The following is a 25,635-nucleotide window of genomic DNA, read 5'->3' on the forward strand; positions in this document are numbered from 1 at the left end:
TAGTTCCAAGACAAAGCTAGTAAATAAGCATGAATTAGTGTCTCATAAGTAGACTATTTTTAGTCTTAACTTTTATTTGAAGGTTTAGAGCCAAGCATAGCAACTAAATTTTGAGATGGCCTCTTTGCTGACAGTCCCTCGTTTTGAAGGCTTCTATTGCTTTCCTAGTGGCTCCTCATATTAATTCTTCTACCTTTCTCCTGATTCTCTGAAAGATATAGTAATTGTGAGGGAAGAAGAAACACTTTCATTTGTAGCAACTATTCTGAGAAGTTTATTCATAAATATTTATTTTGACATTAATAAAATATTAGCAATGAGGACAGTGGAATGTGACACCTAAGGTAAGGAAATGGAAGAAATATGAAAAGCAACAAAAGGGAACAGTAATTAGTAAGTTGATCCATTTATTTCCTGCTTCCCCTGAAAATAAAATAATTCTTAAGCTTTATAGAGCTCTTTGATTTTGAATGTGGGATGATACACTTAATTTGGATACCAGATCACCATGTGCCCGTGCTGAAAGCCCTCTGATAAACTTACTTTGCCTTTGAGGGAATTGTTCTATGCTAAATGTGCTCCATGACTAAACATGGTCCATGGGAATCCTGCTACTTCACCTTGGCCTCCGCCATTCTTTCCTCATGATTCACTGACCTGTTCCTAGAATAAGCACTACTGACTCCACCAGTGGAAGAGTTTGCCCCCAGGTCCCCTCATGCAAGGCTCCTTCATGTTACTACAGTGTCAGCTCAAATGTCACCTTTTCAGAGAGGCACTAAGAAAATGACCTCCAAATGCAAAGGAGCCCTTTCCTCCTGGCCCCCAGTTTTACATTAGTGTTTTCATTTCTTTGTAACACTTACCACTATTTGAAGTTATCTCGCTCAATTATGTGTTTAATCTCTAACACACTAATATTTCACCTCTGAATTCTTAGCAGCTAAGAAGTGTCTGTTATATAGAAGGCACTTAAGTGTTTATTGTTGAGTGAATACAGAAGAAATAGTTCTAGAATAAGAGACCCTCACTTTAAATTCTGGGTCTCTTGTTTAGAGTGCAGGCAAGAGGCAAGTCACGTTATACAGGTAAACCCTATTCTTCTCCACAGTTACCAAGTTTAAATGAACTAGTATTGTCTCAAAGTAATTTTAAACTAAAATTTCATTATCATAATAATCCTGTGAGGACAAAGAATATGGATCCTTATTTCCCTAGTTGAAAGGAAGATTAAAGGTCCCCAGGTTTATCTTGCTTTAAAAGGTACTATAAGAAGGATGTTCTCTAAGTTCTAGTTAATTAATGTCAATGTTAAATCTATAACTTGGATTTCCTGATGCATATGTAGCCTCATGTATAATTCCCATTAAGGTAATCTAAGTTTAAATTCCTACATTTTGAAATTCCAGTAAAAGTAAATTTCTCTTTTTCCAGAACCCATTAAGAACTACATATGCAACATTCAAGGTTAAGATTTTCCAAAACAGAATTCCATGTTTAAGATGACATATATTCCTATGTTCTTTAGCAGCCCGTCCATTATGAGTGAGGCAAGCAACTGTGTTCTTTACTCTGTTAAAAATGCAACTGTAGTAAGTACCACCACAACCAGATTCTGATCAGCTCTGGTGGCAGGGTAGACCCAGGCCTCTGGTGAACTTGGCACTGTGCCTGTGTCTCTGGGATAGCACTTCCCAAAAGTGACGGTGAGAGAGCTAGGAAGGGGCAGATTTGTGGTCTCTCACCAAAATGTCATCCTAGTTCTTCTATATGATTAGGGCCACTTTCAGTTAGTACCAAAGGGAACCATGTTCTGATCAGTGGAAATCATTCTCCTGGAAATCCATCCTATCTGGGCCTACGTGACTCTTGCCAACATAGTTATTTAAAGTTCCTGTGAAGACAGTGTTTAATCACACATAATCCAGTCTTTTGAAAGCAGATTTTAGACAGAATGACTCATTTTAGTTTCTTGCTGAGAATGTAGAGGAGCTCTTGAGTCTGTGTCCCTGAGGCAGTTGAAGTAGACCTGACCACTGACAGCAGGCCTCCTCCTTCTCCCCTTCCTTCACCCCTCCATGTGCCCTGGCCTTCCGACTGCACCCTGGGCTTTGCTGTTCTGTGCTGGATTTTTTTTTTTCTTCTTTTCCTCATTTTTATTTTTACTTGTATAAGGTTAAACATTTTTCTCCAGCTCTTCATGGTATGAATGATAAATAAAATTGTATGTATTTAAGGCACACAGCATATTGTTTTGGAGTACTTATACATTATGATTATTACAATCAAGATATCATGTCCATCACTTACCTAGGTTTTATTTTTGTGTGCTGAGGATACTTGAGAACTACTCTTAGCAAATTTTCAGTATATGATAAATTATTATTAATTATAGTTACCATGCTGTACCTTAGGTCTCCAGAATTTCTTCATCTTGCAACTGAAGTTTGTACCTTTTTACCATCTCTCTCTTCTTTCTCCCACTCCTTGGCTTCAGTTAGCCACCATTCTACTCTCTATTATTATGAGTTTGATTTTTTTTTTTTAAGTTCTACATACATGTGAGATCCTATCAAATCTTTCTTTCTGTGTGTGGCTGTTTTCACTTAGCATAATATCCCCCAAGTTCATTAATGTTGTTGCAAATGGCAGGGTTTCCTTTGTTAAGGCTGAATAGTATTCCTGTGTGTGTATGTATGTTTCTTTTTTTCATTATGAGAGAAAATTTTTACAATTTTTCTGTATAGAAAATTCAACAATGTTTACTTAGCTCCACTTTGGTGAAAACTCTTTTTTTTTTTTTTCTGGTGTGGCAATGTGAGCCACAAGTTTTGGAGTTTGAGAATAATTAGGGTTAGTTCTTCTCTGAATGTTTGTTATAGGCTTCTGGTCCTGAATTTTTTTATGGTTGGAAGGTTTTAATTACTAATTCAAGCTCCTCACTCATTATTGATCTATTCAAATTTCACATTTCTTCATCATTTGGTTTTGGTGGGTTGTATGTTTCTAAGAATTGATACATTTTTAGGTTATCCAATTGGTTGGCCTCTTGCTTTTCATAATGGTCTCTTGTGATTATTTACATTTCTGCAGTATCCAATATAATGGCTCCTCTTGTATTTATAGTTGTTTTTATTTGTGTCTTCTCTCTTTTTTCATAGTATTCTTACTGACATAGAATAGATGGATTCTTGGTTCTTGCTCCTGAGGTCAGAATTTTGGTCTCTACCCCACCACTGCGTTTGTTTCAGAAAGATAAATAGTGAAGTGTGGGTCTAAAAACTAGGGATTCTGTTTTCACCATTGTAGAAATTCCAACATTATTTTTAGTTTGGGGAGAAAATCACCAAAGACAAAAATTGAAGTGCCTTGTACAGCCTAACTATTCCAGGTATGGTCAGTGGGTCAGCAGGATCAGAGTCACCTAGAGTCTGTTGTTATGGAAAACTCCAGCTATGAAGCAAACCCATTGAATCAGAATCTGCATTTAAAGATCTCTAGTCATTTTCAGGTACTTTAGTATTTGAGAAAAGGGGATGTTAAAAGTCACCCAACCACTCTGAGGAATAAGACTTCAGCATTTTTTGTTTGTTAGGCTGCTAGCTGACTTCTCTACCAAGCGAAGAGGGACCATAGGAATTTTTCCTTGGTCATCATTTTTGCAGTGTCTTAGGCAAGAATTTCTAGAACTTTAAGGAATCTTGGCATATGGGGAGCATTATTTATTCTTAAACAATGCTTCGACCTTCCCCAGTAACCTGAAGCTATTAGGTCAGGCGAGGCACCTGGGTTTAACAAGTTCCCCAGGATTCAAGTCAATGCTCAAATCTGATATGTCTAACTTTATATGAATTGTACATAAGCACATAGACAATGAAATACCTGTAAACATTTATGAAACCAATTTGCTTCAGTGATTAACATTACAATAACATACCTTTAATGTGTTTTCTCTCTTCTACTTTAATTGTTGTAGATTCTGAGTATAACACCACTAAGGAATTTAGCCCAAGAATTCTGATTTTATATAGAAACACTGGGGATATTTTCTGATAGAACATAACTAAAGTTTGAGACTTTTGAGGAGGAAGTTAGTATTTGGTAGTATGTGTCATTGTCATGAAACAGCACATTCTGGTGATGGCCTACCAAAAATGTCTCTCACTGATGGTTTTTGATCTTTATAGCTCTTTGTGTAGAGGACTCAGCCTAATTTCAAAGACGGCAGTGATTCTTTTGGATGGATTGCTTTTCATGGTGGTATACTTTATATATGGTCATTATTCAGTCAAGTCTCAGTTTAATGGTTTTATACAATTTTGTGTACCTGAATATTGATGCCACAAGGAAGATGTTTGTATCACCAGCAAGTTTATTTCTGCTACTTTCCAGTTGACTTCTTCCAGCAAAGGCAACCATTACTTGATATCTAATACTGTAGGTTAGTTTTATCTAACCTACATATGACTGACTTCATATGACTGACTACATTTGTCTGACTTCATATGACTGGAATCATACTGAATGTATTCTTCAGAATCTGGCTTTGTTCATGAAATAGAATGCACTTAAAATTAATTCACGTTATTTGGTAGTTTATTTTTTATTACTGGGCAGTATTCCATTGTCTGAATATGTCACACAACTTGTTTCTAGCATTTGAGTTATGTTTAGTTTGGGAATATTATGGATAAACTACTGCAAAACATTATTAAACTATTTTTCTGTGTGTGTACATGCAATTTCATTTCTCTTGGTTATATATTTGGCATGAAAGAACTTCTGGCCATAGTTGTAAGAAATTGTACCTAACAATTTTATGAAGTGATTACATCAGTTTTTACTTTCACCAACATGTGAGTTCCAGTTTCTCCACAAACCTTGATATTGTCAGTCTTTTCAATCTAGCCAGTTTTGTAGGTGTGAAATGACATCTTGTTCCATTTTCAATATACATTTCCCTGATGACTAATAATGATGGATATCATTTAATGTTTATTAGACATTTCTATATCTTCTTTTATAATATTTCTATTGAAGACCTTTTGCCAATTGAAAAAAAATTATGTTGTTTTTCTTTTTGAAAATAAAAGCTTTGTAGGATTTATAGGTGTATATGTATGTGTGTATTTACATGTGTCTTTTGTATTTATATAAAAATCTGGATATGTATCATTTTTCATAAGCATTTAATCTGAATTTTGGCTTACATTTTTAATATTGCCTTTGGAAAAATAGAAATGTTTAATTTTAATGAAATCTCATGTACCCATTTAAAAATATTTGCTAATGATTTTTGTTTCCTAAAATGTACTTGACTAATTCTAAAGTCATAAAGATGTTTTCTTCTTAGAAGCCTTATAGCTTTAGCTTTTATATTTAGAACTACACTCCATCTAATTTTTTCTGTATGAAACAAGCTGGGGTCAAGTTTCATTTTGACCCAACACTATTTTATTGAAAACACTTTCCTATTCAATTACCTTGGCACCTTTGTTCAAAATTGACTGACCATGGAAGTGAGCTCTGTTGTGCTTCATTCTACATCTATTCTTATACCAGTACCCTACTTTCTTGATTATTGTGGTTTTATATTGAGTCAAAATCAGATTATGTAAATTTACCAATTTAGTTTTTCTAAAACAAGACTGTTCTTTCAAAATAATTTGCATTTTCTGTAATTTTTAGAATACACTTGTTAATTTCACTTGGGATTTCGTTGAATGTATAATTTGAGGAGAATGGACACATTACCAGTACATGAATATGAATCATTACATTTATTTAGTCATTAAAATTTTAACAGTGTTTCAGAGACCTCTCATATTTTTCATTAGCCATATTTGTAGGTTTGTGATACTTTTGATACTATTAAAAATAGTCTTAAATTTTTCTTCCAATTCTGTGGCTCATTAAGTTGCTCAGGCTGGCCTTGAACTTGTGATCCTCCTGCCTCAGCCTCCCATGTAACTGGGATTATAGGTGTGTGGCACTAGGCAAAGCTGTCTGGAAATTTTTCTATGTAGATAATCGTATGTTTGAAAATAATGGCAGTTTTTTTTTTTTTCTTTTATAATCGTCACATCTGTTATTTCTCATTTTTTGCCTGTGGTACCCACTAGGACTCCCTGTACATTTTTTTAAATAGAAGTGATGTGAGAATATATTTTTGGCTACTGATTTTTGGGACAAATTACTGAGAATTTCACCTCTTAATATGCTGTTTATTTAGGTTTTTCATGGAAGGCATTCACCATGTTAAGTTCCTTTTTATTATTTTGCTGAAAGTTTTGTTATGAATGAGTGTTAAATTTTGTTAAATGTTTTGCTTCACAAATTAAAATAGACCTAGATTTTTTTTTATTCCTTAGTGTAAAAAATTATATATGTTCATTTTTGAGTCTTAAATCAATCTAATATGTTATAAATTTTACTTGGTAATTATTGTATATATTGCAAGACTTGATTTGTTGTTTTTTTTTGTTGTAGATTTTTATAACTATGATCATGAAGAATAGTAGACTACTATTTGTAGTTTTCAATTTAGGGTTAAGTTGGCCTTATGATAAAATTTGGGGAAAATTCATCCTTCCTCTATTTTCATTTAATTTCACTCAATGAATTTGATTTTGATCATTTAAATAAATGTTTGGTAGAAATTATTGGCAAAGTTATCTAGACCTGGCATTTTCTCTGTGGAAGGTTTTTGATTAAAAAATTCAAATCTTTTGAATTAGGTCCAATTATCTATTAAATAAAATGCACATGAGCAAAAACCTTTCTAAGGTCCAGATAGCCTCACCAATATTTTCTAATTTAACACCATTTGGTCAAGAAACATAATCTGTGTGATTTTAATTTGTTTTTCCTTGAATGTCCCTCCCAGCACATGCTCTTTTTGGTGACTATTCCATATGCATTTCAGAAGAATGTGTACTTTCCTATTGTCAGGGGGAATATTCTACAGATGGCATGAGTTGATAGAGTTCAAATCTTTTGTGCCAGTACAGTATACTTGTTGAATCCTGGATGTTAAAACTTCACATTATGTTTTCAGCTTGTCTATTTCTTTTTTTTTCATATTTTGCTCCATATAGTTAGATGTTTTAGTATTAGATATCTACATATTTATGATTTTTATAGTTTCTGATTTCCATTTCTATGACTTTGTAATATCAATTTAAAATTCTTGTTGCTATCCCTTATGTATTATAATGTGATTTTTTCCCCCTCTGACCAGTTTGAGAAATATTCTCTTTTGTTTTGATTTTCAGTTGATTGATTATGATGTATCTAGATGTGATTCACTTTGTCTCTTTCTTGGGGTTTGTTGAACTTTTTGGATCTGAGTAAAAGTGGCATAGAAAATTTTGGGCCATGTGTTTTCAAACTTTTTTATTACCCTCTTTCTATCTCAAGAAAATTACTGTATGCTAAATAAAAACCACTTGATATTGTCTCATAAATTTCAGATGCTTTATTCCTTTCATCATTCTCGTTTTCCTCTTAGGATTTCATTTTTGGATAATTTATACTGACTTGTCTTCAAGTTACTGATATTGCACTCTGGAGTATGCAGGTAAGCCTGTTGCATGAGTTCTTCTCTGATGTATTTTTCATTGCAAGTGTTTCTGTTTGGGTATTTTAAAATCATTGTTGTTCATCTTCTTCCCTAGATCCTTTAAGATACTTATTGTATCCATTTTACAAACCCTATTTGGTATTTCTGATATTTAGATAATCTCTGGAGTTGAGAACACCAGAGTGTTTTTCTCCCAAGAAATCAAATTTTCTTGCTTCACCTCATATCTTGGGACAGTTGGGATTTCCTTCAGCTCATCTGTATGGTTTTAGCTTTTCATACTTCTGGAGAGTTGTTTTTCTAATCCTTCTCTGGGCTTCTGCTTTTTGAGATCTCTCTCCGTGCTGTTTTGCAGGACTGCAGGGCCTTAAACGGATTCCTCTCTGCCTTTTTGCTCCTACCTCTACTTTGTATTTGAGGAAATCTCTGGGTGTCTGCTCAGGGAAAGATGGGAGAGAGCCTCCGTGGGCTATTCCAACTCTCCTAAACAGTCACTGTATTTCCCATCTACTCTGTGTTTGACTTAGGCTCATGAGGAAGAAATGCTGTCTGGGGCTTATCCTCTCTCACTGGGGCTTCTCAGCATTCTAATTTGAATTCCAATGTGCCATACCAACTTTGAGTGATTTCGCTCATGTTTTGGCAAATTCCTTCTCTTCTGGAGGATTTTCTTTCTGTCAGGGATGAAAGCAGCAATGTATTTCTTCTTTAAAGGGTCAGTAACTTATGGGCTTTAGTTCATTAGGTTTCTTTAAATCCTCTCCTTGCTTCTGGGTTAAACATTGCGGATCTGTGGTTTATCTGGTGTGTCCTCATGATTGTAAATGATGAAATCCTGAAATTTTCCACCTTTTAGCCAGAAATGAAGTCCCTGAACTGATGTCTAGAGATATATTAAAATCAAATAAATGATGTTTATGAATCAGATAAAGCAGTTCTTAATGTTCATAATTAATATCTGATACCTTGGACTATTTTTAAAAAACACAAATCCATATTTAAAAGAATATTTGTAACCATTTAGATATTAAAAAGAACATGAAAATATTTCACAGAATTTGTGTAATGCAGAATTTCTAGTGAACATTTTGAACAAAGCTCAAAGTTTTAGAAAGAGCTTATACTTTTCCAAGACACTTATGAATTGAAAGCTATATCATGGTCTTCCTCAGACCCTATTAATTGTCCTCCTATATTAAAATATTTAAAATTTATCTATTTTAGACTTATCTAAATTCTAAAGCCATGAAGTTAATTTAAACTTAAATATATAATGACTGCTTGTTTGTCTTCATTTATCTAATATATTTAACTTTTTGTCTTTTCAGGAATCCTAAAACCAAAATATTAAGTTGAAAACAAACATGGCTCATCACATTACATTTATCTGGATAGTTTTGGTTCTTCTTCAGAATTTTGTATTAGCTGAAGATGGGGAAATAAGATCAAGTAAGAGTTGTCAGCATCGTCTCTTTTTTGTTATCATCAGATTTTGATTCTGGAAATCAAATATTGGGAATTCAAAGAGTAGTTTTAAGGATCTTGTTCTTATTGTCTTAGATGCTATAATGCCCTAAGATAAATGAATTGTAGTTATAACTGAGAGGAAGAGCTTCCCTCAGAGGTAGTTTTGAGATTACTCTACGGTAATACCTTATTCTCTTAATCCTTTGGGCTTTGGAGTACCCAGTCTGGTTTGGAATTCATGTTCAGCAACTTCTGAGCTTTGTAGACATGGAGAGAAAATGCATGTCTCTTAGGTGGTTACCAGGACTGAATGGGATAATGATGCATGTAAGTGGCTCAGCACAGTGACCTTTCAGTAATTGTGACCAGGTTTTTTTTTTTTTTTTTTTTTTTTTTTTTTTTTAGTACCAGTGATTGAACTCAGGGGTGCTTAACCACATCCCCAACCCTTTTCTGTATTTTATTTAGAGACAGGTCTCACTGAGTTATTTAGGGCCTCAGTCTTCCAAACCACTGAGATGATAGGCGTGTGCCACTGTGCCTAGCTTGACCATGTTCTTACTGCCTCTGAGCAAGCTTGCATTAGAGACAAAGAGTTGTAATAATTGTGGATCAGATACAGAGACCATTATGTATAGATAGCATAGTTTTTTCAAAAATCTACTTACATTCACATTTAAAAACTCATAAACACCCTGCTATATATTAGTCTCTGTAATAGTTACATCGTATGGTTTGACAACTTGATTCAATTTGACTTCAAATTTATTAAAACAATAATAACTAGTGTTTAATCCCCCAAGTACTCTACAAAATAGATTACCTTGTCTCTATATTTTGAGGGTGAAAAGAGACATGTAAAATTTAGGGGGCTTGGTGTCTTTCAGCTGGTTAGAGTGGTAACTGGTATTTGAACTATATTTTTGATCTTCAATTCCATTCCTTTCCTCTGACACTATTCATCTCTCTAAAGAGGAGGTCTCTTGTATTTTGTCTGGGATTCATAAATGCCAATACTTGCTTTTGTACTCATGGTTTTGGCTAACTTACAGCTATGAAATACATGCTCTGTGGCTCTGACAGGAGAAGGGTAAGGAGGGCCAAGAATAACCCTGTAAGATCTAAAACCACTGAATCAGGTGGCACACAAACACTAGCAGGTTCAGACAATGAGTCTCAGTATTTAAGAAGGGTCAACATTGAAAAGCTCTGCAAACACATCTTTCCTATCCTTTTGTTTCTCCCTCCAAACTACTAGAAGCATAACCTTTTAATCCCAGTCAAGCTTCCAAAACTAACAGAAGAATGGCATTCTCTTGGGCTTTCAGATTTGCCTCTCGGCAGAATTCCATTCCTGTGGTCCCTGCCCTGTACATTGGCAGAGGTTGGTAGAGCTGGGTCTGCTATACCCTTCTGAGGGCACCACCACCTGCAGTATAGCAACTTACAAATAATGTCATGATCACTGTTGAATTTTTGTGTCAAATCCATGTTATGACAATTTTTTTTGTAACTTCTTAGCTGTTACATATATTCACCTCACAATAGTGTTTATTTTTGACTATGATGAGTGAGTTAAGATAATTATAAGGTTGGAACTTCTTCATGGGATCCTTGTCAACATCCCAGGTATTTAAGTAGATGTAGATAAGGAAGGGTAGGGAGGGAAGAAAAGATAAGAGAGAGAAAAAATAGAAAGAGCTTAATTTATTCCTAATGAGATACAAAGACAGTAATACCCATTATCACAAATTAATTTTTCTTTAGTACTTACTTTACAATTATGATAGCTTATTTGCAAATATTTGCAGAAAATAAATCATCTTTATTTTAACTTTAAATTGGGAATCTGATCTCTACTTAAGGGAAACTACTAATATGAGTAAAATCATAGTATTCTGATTTCTCATTTCATTCTTTTCAATTCATCATCTCCAGGGAGATGTGATTTTCCCCATACTAAATGTAAATGTGTCAAATATAAACAGAAATGAATGTCAAATTATATATTGTAGATCATAAAATGATGGCTAATTTTGCTGTATTGAGTGCAGAAATTATAAAAGGAGAAAGCAATATGGCTGTTCCTGCCCACGCAGCCTAGCTATTCCCAACTTTTGGGTTTATTTAAACTAACCAGTTTGTCTTTTAATTTGTGTCTTTGTCATCTCTGGGCCTTTGTACTTGCTGTTCCTTTTGATTAGAATATATTCTTTTTCACCTGGTTAAAACACTCATATCTCAGATTGCCTATCGGCTTTCCCATAAAACCTTCCACAATTAGGTTGGTATCCCCTCTTCAGTGTTCACTTAATTCTTTTTACTTTCTTAAACCAGCCAGTTTTCTGTCTTACTAGACTGTGAGCTTGTGAGCTTTTTGATAAATTTTATGGGTCTTTAGTATAATGTCAGCACAGAGTAGGCCTACAATAACCAGGTTCTGAAAGAATGAAATAGGGTTAGAGGCTTAATGTCATATGCTGTAGAGTTAAGATATTTTTTCTTTCCGCAACTGTTTATAGTTTTTCTAGCTCTAACTTGCACCAAAAGATCTTTTTTCCTAATTGAACTTTAAGACTATATATATTTTCCTAGTTATCTCAAAATAAAAATGTTTACAGAGAAAGAAATAGTTTTATACTCTTGAATATAGATTCATTGAAGCTGATGTTTTGCTACATAATTATTGGCTGAAGATGAGAGAGCAAACCTTTGGACACCAATATTGGATGTAGTGAAAGTGTTGACTGCTTTAGTGATCTTGTTCCATTTAACTTTTATCAACAATAATAGTATGAAATTGTATTAGCTAGTTAAGTCCAAGTTGGCAGGAAAATTTTTAAATTTTTCCTAATTCCTTGGTTTATATTTTATCAATGTTTAAGTTTAGCATCAACCTTAGCATGTTTCATTCATTACTTAAAACAAGCAAAGATGTTAGCATGTATTCAAAAATTCATATATCTAAAACCACCTTTAAAAAAAAAAAATATATATATATATATATATAACGAATGCACTCTGATGGTTTTCCTTTTTACTTAGGTTGCCGTACTGCTCCGACAGACTTAGTTTTCATCTTAGATGGCTCCTACAGTGTTGGCCCAGAAAACTTTGAAATAGTGAAGAAGTGGCTTGTTAATATCACAAAAAATTTGACATAGGACCCAAGTTTATTCAGGTTGGAGTGGTTCAGTACAGCGACTACCCTGTGCTGGAGATTCCCCTGGGAAGCTACGATTCCGGAGAGAATTTGATAGCTGCCATGGAATCCATACACTACCTGGGAGGGAACACGAGGACCGGGAAGGCCATCCAGTTTGCACTGGATTATCTTTTTGCCAAATCCTCACGATTTCTGACTAAGATAGCGGTGGTGCTTACAGACGGCAAATCCCAAGATGAAGTCAAGGATGCAGCAGAAGCAGCAAGAGACAATAAAATAACACTGTTCGCCATCGGTGTTGGTTCAGAAACAGAAGACGCGGAACTCAGAGCTATTGCCAACAAGCCCTCGTCAACGTACGTCTTCTACGTGGAAGACTACATCGCCATCTCCAAAATCAGGGAGATAATGAAGCAGAAGCTCTGCGAAGGTAAGCCCTCCTGTGATTTGGAAACATTGAACAATTGCAATTTTTTTTGCATCTTGATATGTAATTTTTCCATTAACACTGGTGTAGTTTTATTTGATGTCACGTTATTTATGTTAGAGTTGAAGTGAGCACAGATTTCTGTTTTATATTCTGGATAAAAACTGCTTTTAGAAACAGTTACTCTTATAAAATCTAAATATAGAAGCATGATATTTTGTTACATTTATTGTCCCTCTCAATTATAGTACATCTATTATGGGGATGGTAGAAAACAAACAAAATAAAAAATAAATCAACTACTTACATAAAACTACTGCTGAAGAGTTTTTCAGTATTTTTCATTCCAGTCTATTTCCTTTTTTTCCCTTTAAGTGTCTTAGAGTTTGTCTCCCTAAAACAGGACACTATTATATGTATAATTTCACACACTACTTTTTACGTTATTTCATTTTGTTGTCTAAATAATTTTCTTACTCTTTGAACATGATAACAGAAAATCTTCTACTAAAGCTTATTTAGTAATTTCCCAGTTTTGTACACTTAGCTTATTTCTAAGTTTTGTTAATACAAATAATAATAGTGAATTTGTGGTACATAACTCTGGATGGGAATTTCTCATTTCTTCAGAAAAAAGGGTCAAATTACTGACATTTGACAATATCAGGGGAAATGTTAAACATTGCACTTAAGAAAAGCTTAAATTCCTTCTTCATGGGACATTTGGAAATAAAGTGCTTAACAATGATTCTGTATCATCCGACAAAATCTAACTTCATGTTTGCAATAACTACATAGTCTGAGAAAGTTCCAGTTTTTGGTAAACATTAATCTTGTCAGGGCACAGACATGTCTATATTTGGATTATTTGGGGAGAATAATTTGTTCATATCTTTTGAGTATCTATAGGCATTGAATATTTCATTTACTTTAGAAGTAATATTAATATAAAAAGAAAAAGTTTACTTATTTTCCACTTTACTTATGTAGACTCCACAAGTAAATTGGTTTACATTTGATGGAAAAAATGCTATGTTTGTGGTTAGGGAACAAATTATGCCATAGCTGTTCCATTTTCTTCATAATTTTTTTTAGTGGTAATAGTGAAGAAAAACATTTTAAAGATTTTCTTAAAGTATAGAAAATCAAGGATCTTCTCTAATCACACTTTGAAAAAGAGAGCTGCAGCAAGCATATGTGTTAATGAGCAGGGTAGGTTTTTGTCATCTTTGGGTTCATATTTTTTTAAAAAAATTATTCTAATTAGTTGTACATGACAGTAGAATGCATTTATACATTTTGATAGATCATACATAAATGGAGTATAATCTCTCGTTTTTCTGATTATACATATTGTAGTATCACATGGGTCATGTAGTCATATATGCACATTAGGTAATAATGTCTGTTTCACTCTACTGTCCTTCCTACTCCCATACCCCTTCACCTTCCTTCACTCCCCTCTACCTAATTTAAAGTGACTCTATTCTTCCCTATCTCACCTGCTTATTGTGAATTAGCATCCCCATATTAGAGAAAACATTTGGCCTTTGTTTTTTTTGGTTTGGCTTACTTTACTTAGCATGATATTCTCTAATAACTTTTCAGATTAGTTAGAATTCTCTTATTTTGAAGCCAGGCATATTTCAATATTAAAATAGACTTTTCATGAATAAATTTCACTTATTTTTTAAATACTAAAATAGAAATTTAACTGAAAAAATACATCTGTTCAGTATTTCTTCAGAGTCTTTCTGTAGATATGTATTTTGGTAAATGCATTTTTTTTAACAAACTAATTACACATTAAAGAGTTGCTGTGCTTAAAAGGGGTAAAAAGGTCTTTCAGCTTAAATGTGCAATTTGCAAAAAAAAAAAAAAAAGAATGTGAAATCTTGCCAAATATTACTTCATCTACACTCAAAGAAAGAATGTAAGTAATGTCCATGTCTCTTTAGTTCCTTTATGTGCTACACAACAGTCATCATTCAAAATGCAGTGTTTGAAGTTATACTTATGGAATATATGGGTTTTCTTGCACTTGATTTTTTATACCAATTAGATTAGGGTTAATGCACTAAATTAAGGCATTCTTCTCTTTCAGAATCTCAAGTCATGCAATTTGTATTTGAATCATTTGACCAATTCATATTTCTGTGACACATAGTCCAGAAGTACTCAGTATCTAAGGTTACTATTTCCTAGTACTTTTCACTTTTACGCTTTGCTATGGTTGCTTCAGAATGAAGCCTGTTTTTTTGCCTCACAATTTGTTTCATCTTCAAGGACTCACTGTTTCCCTGGAGGGATCGCCTCCAGTATTTTCCTGGTGTCAAGGCCATCACTTTTTAAATGGACAATTGTTCATTTATGTCTAAAAGTCATCTTCTTATTATGATTACAACTGCCCCTCTCTTACTCACTTCTGTCTCCTTTTCCACCCCTTTCTCAGAAAAACAGACAACATGAGATATACCTTATTAACAAGTTTTAAGTATACAATACTTGAACTGTGTGCAGTGTCATAAGAACAGATTTAGGAATTTTTCATCTTTCCTGGCTAAAATTTGATATCTCTTGAACAATTCTGCATTTCCTCAAACCATGGACAACCATCACTTTTCTTTCTGTTTCTGTGATTTTGCCTACTTTAGATAGCTCTCACAGGTAGCATTGTGCAGCCTTTGTCCTGTGACTGACTTATTTTACTTACCATAACATCTTTCGAGTTCATCCATGTTGTCTCATATGGTAGACTTTCTTTTTATGACTGAATACTATTTCACTGTACTTGTACACCATGATTTATTTATTTTTTATCCATTCATCCATTCTTGGTCATTTAGGTTGTTTTCACCTCTTGGCTATTGTGAACCATGCAGTAGTGAACCTGTATACAAATATCTCTTGATCCTGTTTTCATTTCTTTTCAATAAATTCCAGATGTAGGATGGCCGTATCATATGGTGGTTTCATTTTTATATTTTTAGGAACCCTCATACTCTTTTCCATAGCAGTTAACAGTGTATGAGAGTTTCAATATCTCAATATCCTTGTCTACTCTTGTTATTTTTCTGCTGTTTTTCCTGATAATGGCCATCCTAACATGTGAAGTGATAACTCACAGTAGTTTTGATTTCATTTTCCTGAGGACTAATGATGTTGAGCATCTTTCATTTACTTGTTGGTCTTTTGTATGTTATGTTTGAGAAACCATCCATTCAAGTCCTTAACCCATTTTTTAATAGGGGTTTAAAAAAGTATCACGCTGTAGAACTTCCTTATTTATTTTTGGATATTATCCAATTATGAGATATATAGTTGGCAAGTAATTTTTCCCATTTTGCAGTTCTCTTTCCACCCTTTTCATTGCTTCCTTTGCTGTACAGACCTTTCCATTTGATGTCATTCCATTTTGTCTATCATTTCTTTTGTGTCTGTGCTTTTGGTGTTACTCCAAGAAATCATTTCCAAGACCAGTGTTTCAATCAGCTTTTTGTTGCTCTGACCAAAGGGCCTGACAGGAACAATTTTAGAGGAAGAAAAGTTTATTCGGGGCTCATGGTTTCAGAGGTCTCAGTCCATAGAAGGACGACTCCATTCCTTAGGCTGGAGGTGAGGCAGCACATCATGGTGGAAGGGTGTGGCAGAGGAAGGCAGCTCAGGGCATCACATGGGAAAACAGAGAGAGCTCCTTCACCAAGAATAACACATATGCCCCAAAGGCAAGCCCCCAGTGACTCACCTCCTCTAGCTATACCCTAACTGCCTACAGTTACCCCCATTTAACCCTGTACCAATGGATTAATGTACTGATTAGGTTAAGGCTCTCATTTGTTTCACCTCTGAATGTTCTAGTATTGTCTCACCATGAGCTTTTGGGGGATACCTCATATCTTAAACCATAACAACAGTGTTATAAAGCTATTTTCCTTTGTTTCCTTCCAAGAGTTTTATAATTTTAGGTCTGATGATTAATCCATTTTGAATTGATTTTTGTGGGTTGGTGGAAGAAAATGGTTCAGTTTTATTTATTTATTTATTTTTGTTTGTGGATCTAGTTTCCCCAGGGTCGTAGTTAAGGAAATGATTCTTTCCTCATTGTGTCTTGGCACCCATGTCAAAGATCATTATGTATGTGTATGTCTTTCCAGGCCCTCTTTTCTGTTGCTCTAGTCTTTATATGTGTCATTATTTCAATTCTATACTGTTTTGATTACTACAAACTTATTAGATAATTTGAAACCAAAAAGAATGAGGTCTATTTTTTCTCAATATATTTTGGCCATTCATGGTCCTTTGTGGTTTTACATGGATTTTAGGGCTTTTTGATCTGTGGAAAAATGCCCTTATCATTTTAATAATTATTGCATTAAATAAGTAGATAGCTCTTGGTATTATGAATATTGTAACAATATTAAGGTCTTTCAGTTCATGAACACTGGATTGCACCGTGTATTTGTGCCTTTCAGTAATGTTTTATAGGTTTCAGTGTACAGGTCTTTATCTTCTTTGGGTAAGTTTATTTTTAAGTATTTTAATTTTTTGATGCTGTTGTTAATGGAATTTTCTTAATTTCTTATTTGAATTATTTGATAGTGTATAGAAGCCCAACATTTTTTTTTTTATGTTGAGCTTGTATCTTGCACCTTTGCCAGGAGAGGTAGCAGTGGTATCTTTAGAATTTTCTGGTGTTAGTGTTATTTGAATTGTACAAATATGTGTATATGTGTGGACAGTGTATCATCAAATCAGGGTAGTTAATATTTCTGTCTCAAACATTTTTAATCATTGTTGATTAACATGTAACAATAGTACTTATTTATGGGGTACAACCTGAAATTTCAATATATTTATACAATGTGTACTGATTAAGGATAATTAACATTTCCATCTCCATATATTGTTTTGCATTTAGAACCTTTGAACTTTTCTAGCTATCATGGAATATATAATAGATTACTGTGAACATAGGTCTTCTACTGTGGTCTAGAACACTAGAACTTATTCTCTCTAAATGTGATTTGCTTCACAATAACCAGCATCCCTCTATTCTTCCTTCTCTCCACCCTTCATGATCTCTAATAATCACTGTATTATGCATCCAAATCTATCATTAAATCTTTTAAAAATATTCACTTGAGAGAGAGAACAATCAGTATTTGTCTGACTTATTTCTCTTAACAATGTCTTTTAGTTTCATCCATTTTGCTGCAATGATACATGGGTATCATTGGTTTTTGTGGATGCATAATTTTCCATTGTGGTGTGTATGTTTACATGCACACACATGCATATATATACACACACCACACTTTCTTTATTCATTCATCCATTGATGGGCATCTAGGTTCATTTTATATCTTAACTATTGTGAATAATGCAGCAATAAACCTTGGCATACTGGTGTTTCTTTGATACACTGATATAATTTCCTTTGGATACCCTCACACACATACACACACTCCCAGAACTGTGGTAGCTGGGTCATATTGTAGATCCATTTTTAGGGTTTTCTACATGTAAGATTATGTCAGGTACAAACAGAGATAATTTCTTGTTCAATTGGATGTCTTTTATTTTCTTGTGCCTTATTGCTTTGGATAGTACTATTTTGAGTGGAAGTGGTAAGACTGGACATCCTTGTTTTGTGCCAGATCTTAGAGGAAAATCTTTCAATGTTTCACCATTGAATATAAGGTTAGCTATGGAATTTTCACATAATGGCCTTTAGTATGCTAAGTACATTTCCTAAATACCATATTTGTTGACATTCTTTATCACCAAAGGATGTTGAATTTTGCTGAATGATTTTACTGGATCTGTCTTGAACTTGAGATTTAATCTTTAATCTACCTGAGTAGCTGGCATTACAGGTGTGTGCCCCACGTCTGGGCCTCTTTGATCCTTGTGATAAGCTGCTGAATTCAGTTTGTTATCAAGGATTTTTACATCTTTATTTTAGTGATATTAACCTAGTTTTCTTTTGTTGGTTTTTTTTTTTTTGTTCGTTAAAAGAATAATGCTAGTCTCATATTAAGTGAAAGAATTAGAAAGGATTGGAATTAATTCTTTAAATGTTTGGAAGTATTCACCAGTGAAGGCATCAAGTTCTGAGCTTTTTTCTTTGTTGGGAAGTTTTGATTACTGATTCCATCTCCTTAATAGACATACATGTCTTCATATATTTTATTTTTTCTTAATTCAATTTTGGCACATTTTATTTTTCTAGGAATTTATTTCTAGAGTATCCAATTTGTTTGCATATAGTTCTTCATAGTGGTCTCTTATAAGATCTTATTTCTGTTTCATCAGTTGTAATGTCTCTTTCATTTCTGATTTTGTCTTGTATTTTTTCTTAGTTAATCTAGGTAAAGGATTTGCCAATTTCATTGATTTATTTAAATAAAACAAACTAGTTTCATTGATTTTTGTATTTTTTTCTATTCTATTTCATTTATTTCTGTTCTAATTTATTTTCTTCCTTCTAACTGTGGCTTAGTTTATTCCTCTTTTTTTAGATTTTTGAGACTTATAAAGTTATGTTGCTTATTTGAGATCTTTATTTTTTTCATAGATATTTATCATTACAAACTTGCCCTTGGTACTATTTTGCTGCATCCTATAAGTTTTAATGTGTTGTGTTTTTTTTCTTTTTTTTTCATTTGTCTTCAGATATTTTCTAATTTCCACTTTGATTTCTTCTTTGGCCCAATGGTTGTTCAAGAATGTGTTGTTTAATTTCCACATATATTGAGTTTTCCAGTTTTGCTCCTGCTATTAATTTATAGTTTCATTCCGTTGTGGTTGGAAAATGTACTGGTATGAGTTCATTCTTATTAAATTTAAGACTTGTTTTGAGGTCTATCATGTGACCCAATCTGGAGGATGTTTCATGTTTATTTGAGAACAGTATGTGTTCTGCTGCTGTTGAATAGACTATTCTTTAAGTATCTGTTATTTTCATTTGTCTATAGTATTGTTCAAATGCTAATTTATTTCCTTATTGATTATTTATTGGGATGTTCTAATCATTGAAAGTGGGATATTGAAATCTCACAATATTATGTTGCTATTTCTACCTTCAATTTAGTCACTATTTGCTTCATAAATTTGGATGCCATGATGTTTGGTATTTTTATGTTTATAATTATTGGATCATTTGAGTGAATTGACCATTTTATTATTATATCTCTTTTTGTGTTTTTGTATTTTTGACTAAAATATACTTGTTTTTCTCATAAGTATAACTGCCCTGTTCTTTTGTTTACCATTTGTATGGGATATTTTTTCCATTTCCTCACTTTCTATGTGTGTGTGTATCCTTAAATTGAAAATGAATTTCTTGAAGACAGGATATAGTTGAAAAAAAAATTTTTATCCATGAGCCCCTCTCTCTCTTTTTTGATTTGGAGTTTATTCCTTTACATTTAAAGTCCTAGACTAGAATTGAAAGTGATTTATGTGCCACTTTTTTACTATTGCATCATTCTGTATTTGTCTATATATTTTCCTATAGTAGCAAGTTTTATGTTGTCTTATGCTTTTCTGGTGTTCGATGTGAAGGACTGCCTTTGGTTTTCTTATAAGGCAGGTATAGTGATGATATACTCTTTTAACTTTTATCTGGGAAAAATTTTTTTTTTCTCTTTCATGTTTGAAGAGCAATTTTGCTGGATAGAATATTTTTGGTTGGTGGGCTTTTGTCTTTCTATATTTTGAGTATATCATCCCATACTCTTCTGTCCTTCAAGGTTTCTTCTCAGAAATTTGGTGATAGTCTTATGGAAGTTCTCCTTTATCTGGCAAATCACTATTGTCCTGCTGCTTTCTAAATTCTATAACTTTGACTTATGATAATTTAATTTTAGTGTTTCTTAGTTTGGACCTTCCTGGGTTGCCCTTAGCTAGAGTTCTTCTGGATATCCATTTTCTTTTCCAGATTTAGAAAAATTTCAGCTGTTATTCAGTCAACAAAACTTGCAGTTTCTTTCTCATTTTCTTTTCCATCTGAGATTCCTATAATGCTATATTGATTGGCTTGATGGAATTCCATAAGCCATTTTTTTTTTTTGCCTTTTCTTATTCTTTCTAATTTATATATCTTTGGTTGGATAACTTCAAATGACCTGTCCTTGAATTTATGGCTTCTTTCCTTCTTTTTTTTTTTCTGCTTCCTTAAGTTGGTTATTGAAACCCTTTATTGAATTTTTCAATTCAGTTATATTTCTCAATTTCCACTTTGTCTGCTTGGTTCCTCTTTGTATTTTCTTTCTCTTAGTTGATATTCTCATTTTGTTCATGTGTTTTTTTTTTCAAATCATATAATATCTTTATGATGGTTATTTTGAGTTCTTTTTCAGGTTATTCATATGCTTCCATATTTTTAGGATTGGTATCTGGAGATTTACCTTTTTCTTTTGTGCCATGTTTCTTTCTTTCTCTCTCTCTCTCTCTCTCTCTCTCTCTCTCTCTCTCTCTTTCTGTGTATGTGTGTGTATGTGTACTTTAGCTTTGTTTTAGGATCCAAACATTTGCTAAAAATGATCATCTGACCATTTTCATAGATTGACTTTGTACAGGAGAGGATCCTTATCAATCAGCTGGTTAGGGATTCTGAAGGACCTCAAAAACCTTTTCCTTTTTAAATGGATGCAACTTCTGTGAGTCTTTTCCTTTTGACTCTGTCTGTCTGTCTCCGTCTCTGTTTGTTTTTTGAAACTGGATCCAATCATATTGCCCAGGCTGGTCTCAAATTCCTGAACTCAAATAGTACTCCTATCTCAACCTCTTAGTAATTGGTATTATGGGCATATGCCACTGCACCAGGCTTGTATGTGCGACTTCTTGGTTAGAGAGACTTACTGTTTAATTTTTCAAAAACTGCTTCCCTTTAGTGTACATCTGTGACACTGCATGTTCTCTGGTTCTGTAGCCACAGCTATCCCACTCATCCTTGTTCTCAGCCTCCACTAATCATTCACATTTTGTTTGCTCCCATCAGTACCCTTAGACAAGATAGATATTAGTCCTTCAGGTAGCCCTTCAGAAAGTCAGAACACCAGATGCATCCTCAATCCCTTTCCCTTCCTTTTGTGGGAGAAGCCTCAATTGTGAACCCTTTGATGATTATACTGAATTGTGCTATCCACAGCAAGACACACCCCTATTTTCTTGGTTCTTATTATTCCCCCAGGCATCTAAGCTATTCTAGGTCTGTCAGTGTTCTAAATAAGGCAAGATCAAAACCAGTTCCTCAGGCAGTCCTCTGAAAAGTAAAAGCATCAGAGGCACACTTCACTTTTCTTCAAGGGAGAAGTTGTGCATTCCTGCATCTATTCATATCTACTTAGAGGATGGTCTGACATGAGCAAAGTGAAATTTTTTTCTTACCTATTTCAGTTGACTGTCCATGGCTTTGTGCTCACCCAGGTTTCTGCAGTATTCTAACTGGATTCTTCAATTCCTATAAAGGTAGTTTGGTTTGTATATCATTGTTAAAATGGTTCTTATATTGGGTTCTTATGTCATGATTCTGTTTCAAGTCAAGCAGACATGGGTTTGATAGAACAGACTGAGGAGGGAGGAAAAAAACCGTAATTTTCTCTTGTTCCCTTATTCCCTGAAAGTATCCCTTAGGTATCTTGAAGAGTTTTCGGCTCTCTGTGGTTGGAATTATTGAGTTTCAGGGCCCATATTCTGCTTCACAGGTGTTGAGCTTGCCAATGTGCAGGTGCAAGTGGTGAAAGTTCAGTCTCTAGGAAACTGCTTGTGTATGCTCACTGTTCTGTTTTCTGCTGTCCTGATGTTTGGATGATACAGGAAATTTATGTATTTTTTGAAAGAGCATATGATATTCCCTTGTGTAGTAGGACCAGAGAACAGAATATAGGTGTAGTTCTGGCTCCAATTAGCCATACAACCATACAACCTTTAGCTCCTTTGAGTAAGCCTCATTTTTCCATTCTGTGAAGCAAGAAGGCTGGATTAGATGGGCAATTCTGTATCATCTGTATCAGAACTTTATCCACATTACTCCTTTTATGATTTGTTTTTGTATGTTGCTCATTGGTTATAATGTTTCAGTTTTTAAGTTAGATGTTGTATGGTAAAATGTCTGTTTTTCACAAGGATGAAACTCCCATTCTCTCATCGCAAATGAGAAAGATAGAGAGAGAGAAAGGAGGAAGTGAAGAGGGAACCCAGGAAGGATAGAGATAGACACTGCCTTCTCTAGTGAACCTTTGTTCTCCTTCATCCCCAGTAAACTTTGGGGCTTTTATCTCTTCCAGATTTTTTCCTTGAGGTAATTTAAGTTGGACTTTTGATTTCTTTTCCTCTAATCAAAAATTTCTTATGCTTCTTGTTGTTACTTTATTGGAGATTGCTCAATAATTTTATTATTTAATTCAAGCCTTATGATGCTTACTAAATGTGCATTGGCATATTGTCCTACTCTGCTCAGTTCAATTTGCAGTTCAGTAAAAGTCTCAGGGGGTAAAGGTATACATAACAGGGACTATGGCCTGGATGATTGAAATTTTTATGAAGATGGCTAATATTTTAGCTCTCATGATTTCACAATGCATTTTTCTAATGCCACGTGAGTCTGATTCCTCTTTTCTGCCCCGCCAATTCATGAATTTCCACCCACTGAGTTGAGAGTAAGGGTGAAACTTGGTAGATAGGCTAGAACTGGGTAAAGTATTTCATAAAAGCTCACTAATTATTTAGAGGACCTCTTTGTATTCAATTTTTACATTATAAGAATGAAATTCTAATCTGAATTGAGGATAACTTGACTTTTCAGGGGTGTGTATTGTATTCCAAAACATGAATTTTCTCTGATAAAATATGAGTTATGATAGAGCAACAGTTTTAAATAAGGAAACAATGTTTGTATTATGCATGAAAATTGATGTTTGGATATTCATAGGAAAAGTGAAATAAAATATGCAAAGGAGAGCATACAGACCTTGCTGCTGGTGTTTATAATTCCATCAAGATGTGACTATATTAATATCTAGTCAATTACTACTCAGAAAGAAACAAGAAAGCTTTTTTATTAAGAACATGTAAAGTCATGTGAATGGCACGGTCTACCCTCTTTTCTCTCTGAAATATTATGTGTGATAACTATCACCTAATTGCATACTTTTATCCCTTGCAAGTGTAAGTAGAATTTCTACTGAGATGGAAAAGCAGTACAACCACTTTAGGAAAGTGTTTGGCACTGTTTACTAGGGTGAAGCACACACATACCCCACGAAGCAGCAACTCAACTACTAAGTACTTATCTGTAGAAAAATAAGCTCATATGTCTTTCAAAAGATGTGTTCTAGAATGTGTGATCAGTTTTACATTTGTAACAGTCAAAAACTCAAAACAACTCAAAGACTGCCCACAGAAAAATGGATGAATGCATCTTACTACATTTCATACTACATAGCAAGAAAAAAGAATAAACTGAGACATCCTGTAGCATGGATGGCTTCAGACATTGTGCTGAGTAAACCACTCAGATCTCCTGGTTGTTTTCCTGTGAACCTTAGTCCTGTGGCTGCACCATGTTCCAGCCATCTCTGGAGTCAGCCCAGGTCTGAGTTTGATTCCTTACTTTTGTCAACATCATTTTGCTGCAGTGGGAACTTGGGTGGAGTGACAGTCACCAGCCTTGGTGATGCTGACCACCTTTTAGGAATGCTAAGAGTGGTATGCTACAGAAGCACGGGTACACGTCAACAGAGGTGCTTGGATGTCTGGTTAAAATAAACAACCCACAAACCCTATTTCTTTAAACTAAAGCCCAAGCAATTGTTTTTGTGTTAGAATTGTATATACTGAACATTCAACAAAAGTTCTGCCACTTCAAATTAAAAATGAAAGAGAAAAGGAGTAAAGAATGAGGTAAGGGAATTTGATAATACTGCCGTCTGATATGTGTAAAGAAAAGACATTATCTTTTCTCCACAACAGTCAAACAGTCAAACTTCAAAAACAGTCATCGTATAATCCTTTTAAAATGAAAAAGGTTGATATCCAAATTGATAAAACCCAAACAAGTTATTTTTACTCTTGTGTTAGCCTTTAAAATTATATTCTACTTAACAATTTTTCTAAGCCAAGAATGAATTTCCATTTCCTACATTTTATCTTTTTGTCAAAAGAAAATATAATCTATTATTAGTGAGGTGATGTACAAATGATTTTTATTTTCTGGTTTGTGCACAAGTTGTACTAAAGGCCAGTGGGAGCCTATTGTTTCTACTGACTTAACACTGAAAGGAATGTTATAAAAATCTATGCTTACTATACTCTATTGTTGCTGCTCATGCATCTGGAAGACACTTCATCAAATGATGGATAGTTTACTCCAAATCATCCTAGATTTCAAGGCACTGGTGTTATTTACCAGTAAAGGATGATGAGGTCATTCAATCAAAAAATGAGAAAAGAAATTGTACAAATCTTGGTCTGCCTTCTTTGGTATTTATCTAATATTTAGTAAGAGAACTGCTATTTGGATCATTTATTTTGCTTTTGTTATTATTATTTTATTGTATTACCAGTAAGGTCCAGTTGGATGTATTTGATTGCTCTGTCTAGACTCCAGATACACAATTTTTGTGTTTTTGTACATGGAAGGATTTTAAATAGAATACATTTCTTATGACTCCAACAAGACTGAAGTACTTAGATATCACTAATCTCTGAGATTTAACAGAAAAGCAAGTATTACTGGAACTGAGTTTTAAAATAAACAAGGAAATCTGCTCATCACCAAAGCATTCCTGTTGTTAATGGTCTCTGAACATGATAGAATAAAATAAGATTACAACTTTAGTCTGCTAGGGATTAATTTGTGAATTTAAACCTGTGTTTCCCACCCCCACCTGTTTCTTGCTTTAAATGAACTTGGTTTATCTAAGATGTTCTATGTTACAGGTTATCATTATCCTTTGTAAGGCTAATAAAAATCTACATCACCAGTTT

General features: G+C 33.9%; 1 protein-coding gene across 1 annotated transcript in view; it reads left to right on the plus strand.

The window, feature by feature from the left end:
* Window positions 1-25,635, plus strand: part of Col21a1 (collagen type XXI alpha 1 chain) — a 168,584-nt gene that overhangs the window by 46,403 nt on the left and 96,546 nt on the right. The window contains 4 exon segments of the mRNA XM_047559626.1: window positions 7,511-7,579; window positions 8,911-9,031; window positions 12,095-12,199; window positions 12,202-12,645. Coding sequence (XP_047415582.1) covers window positions 8,947-9,031; window positions 12,095-12,199; window positions 12,202-12,645 — 634 coding nt within the window. The 5' untranslated portion in view covers window positions 7,511-7,579; window positions 8,911-8,946.

This window comes from Sciurus carolinensis, chromosome 7, assembly GCF_902686445.1.
Source record: "Sciurus carolinensis chromosome 7, mSciCar1.2, whole genome shotgun sequence".
Taxonomy (NCBI): Eukaryota; Metazoa; Chordata; class Mammalia; order Rodentia; family Sciuridae; genus Sciurus; species Sciurus carolinensis.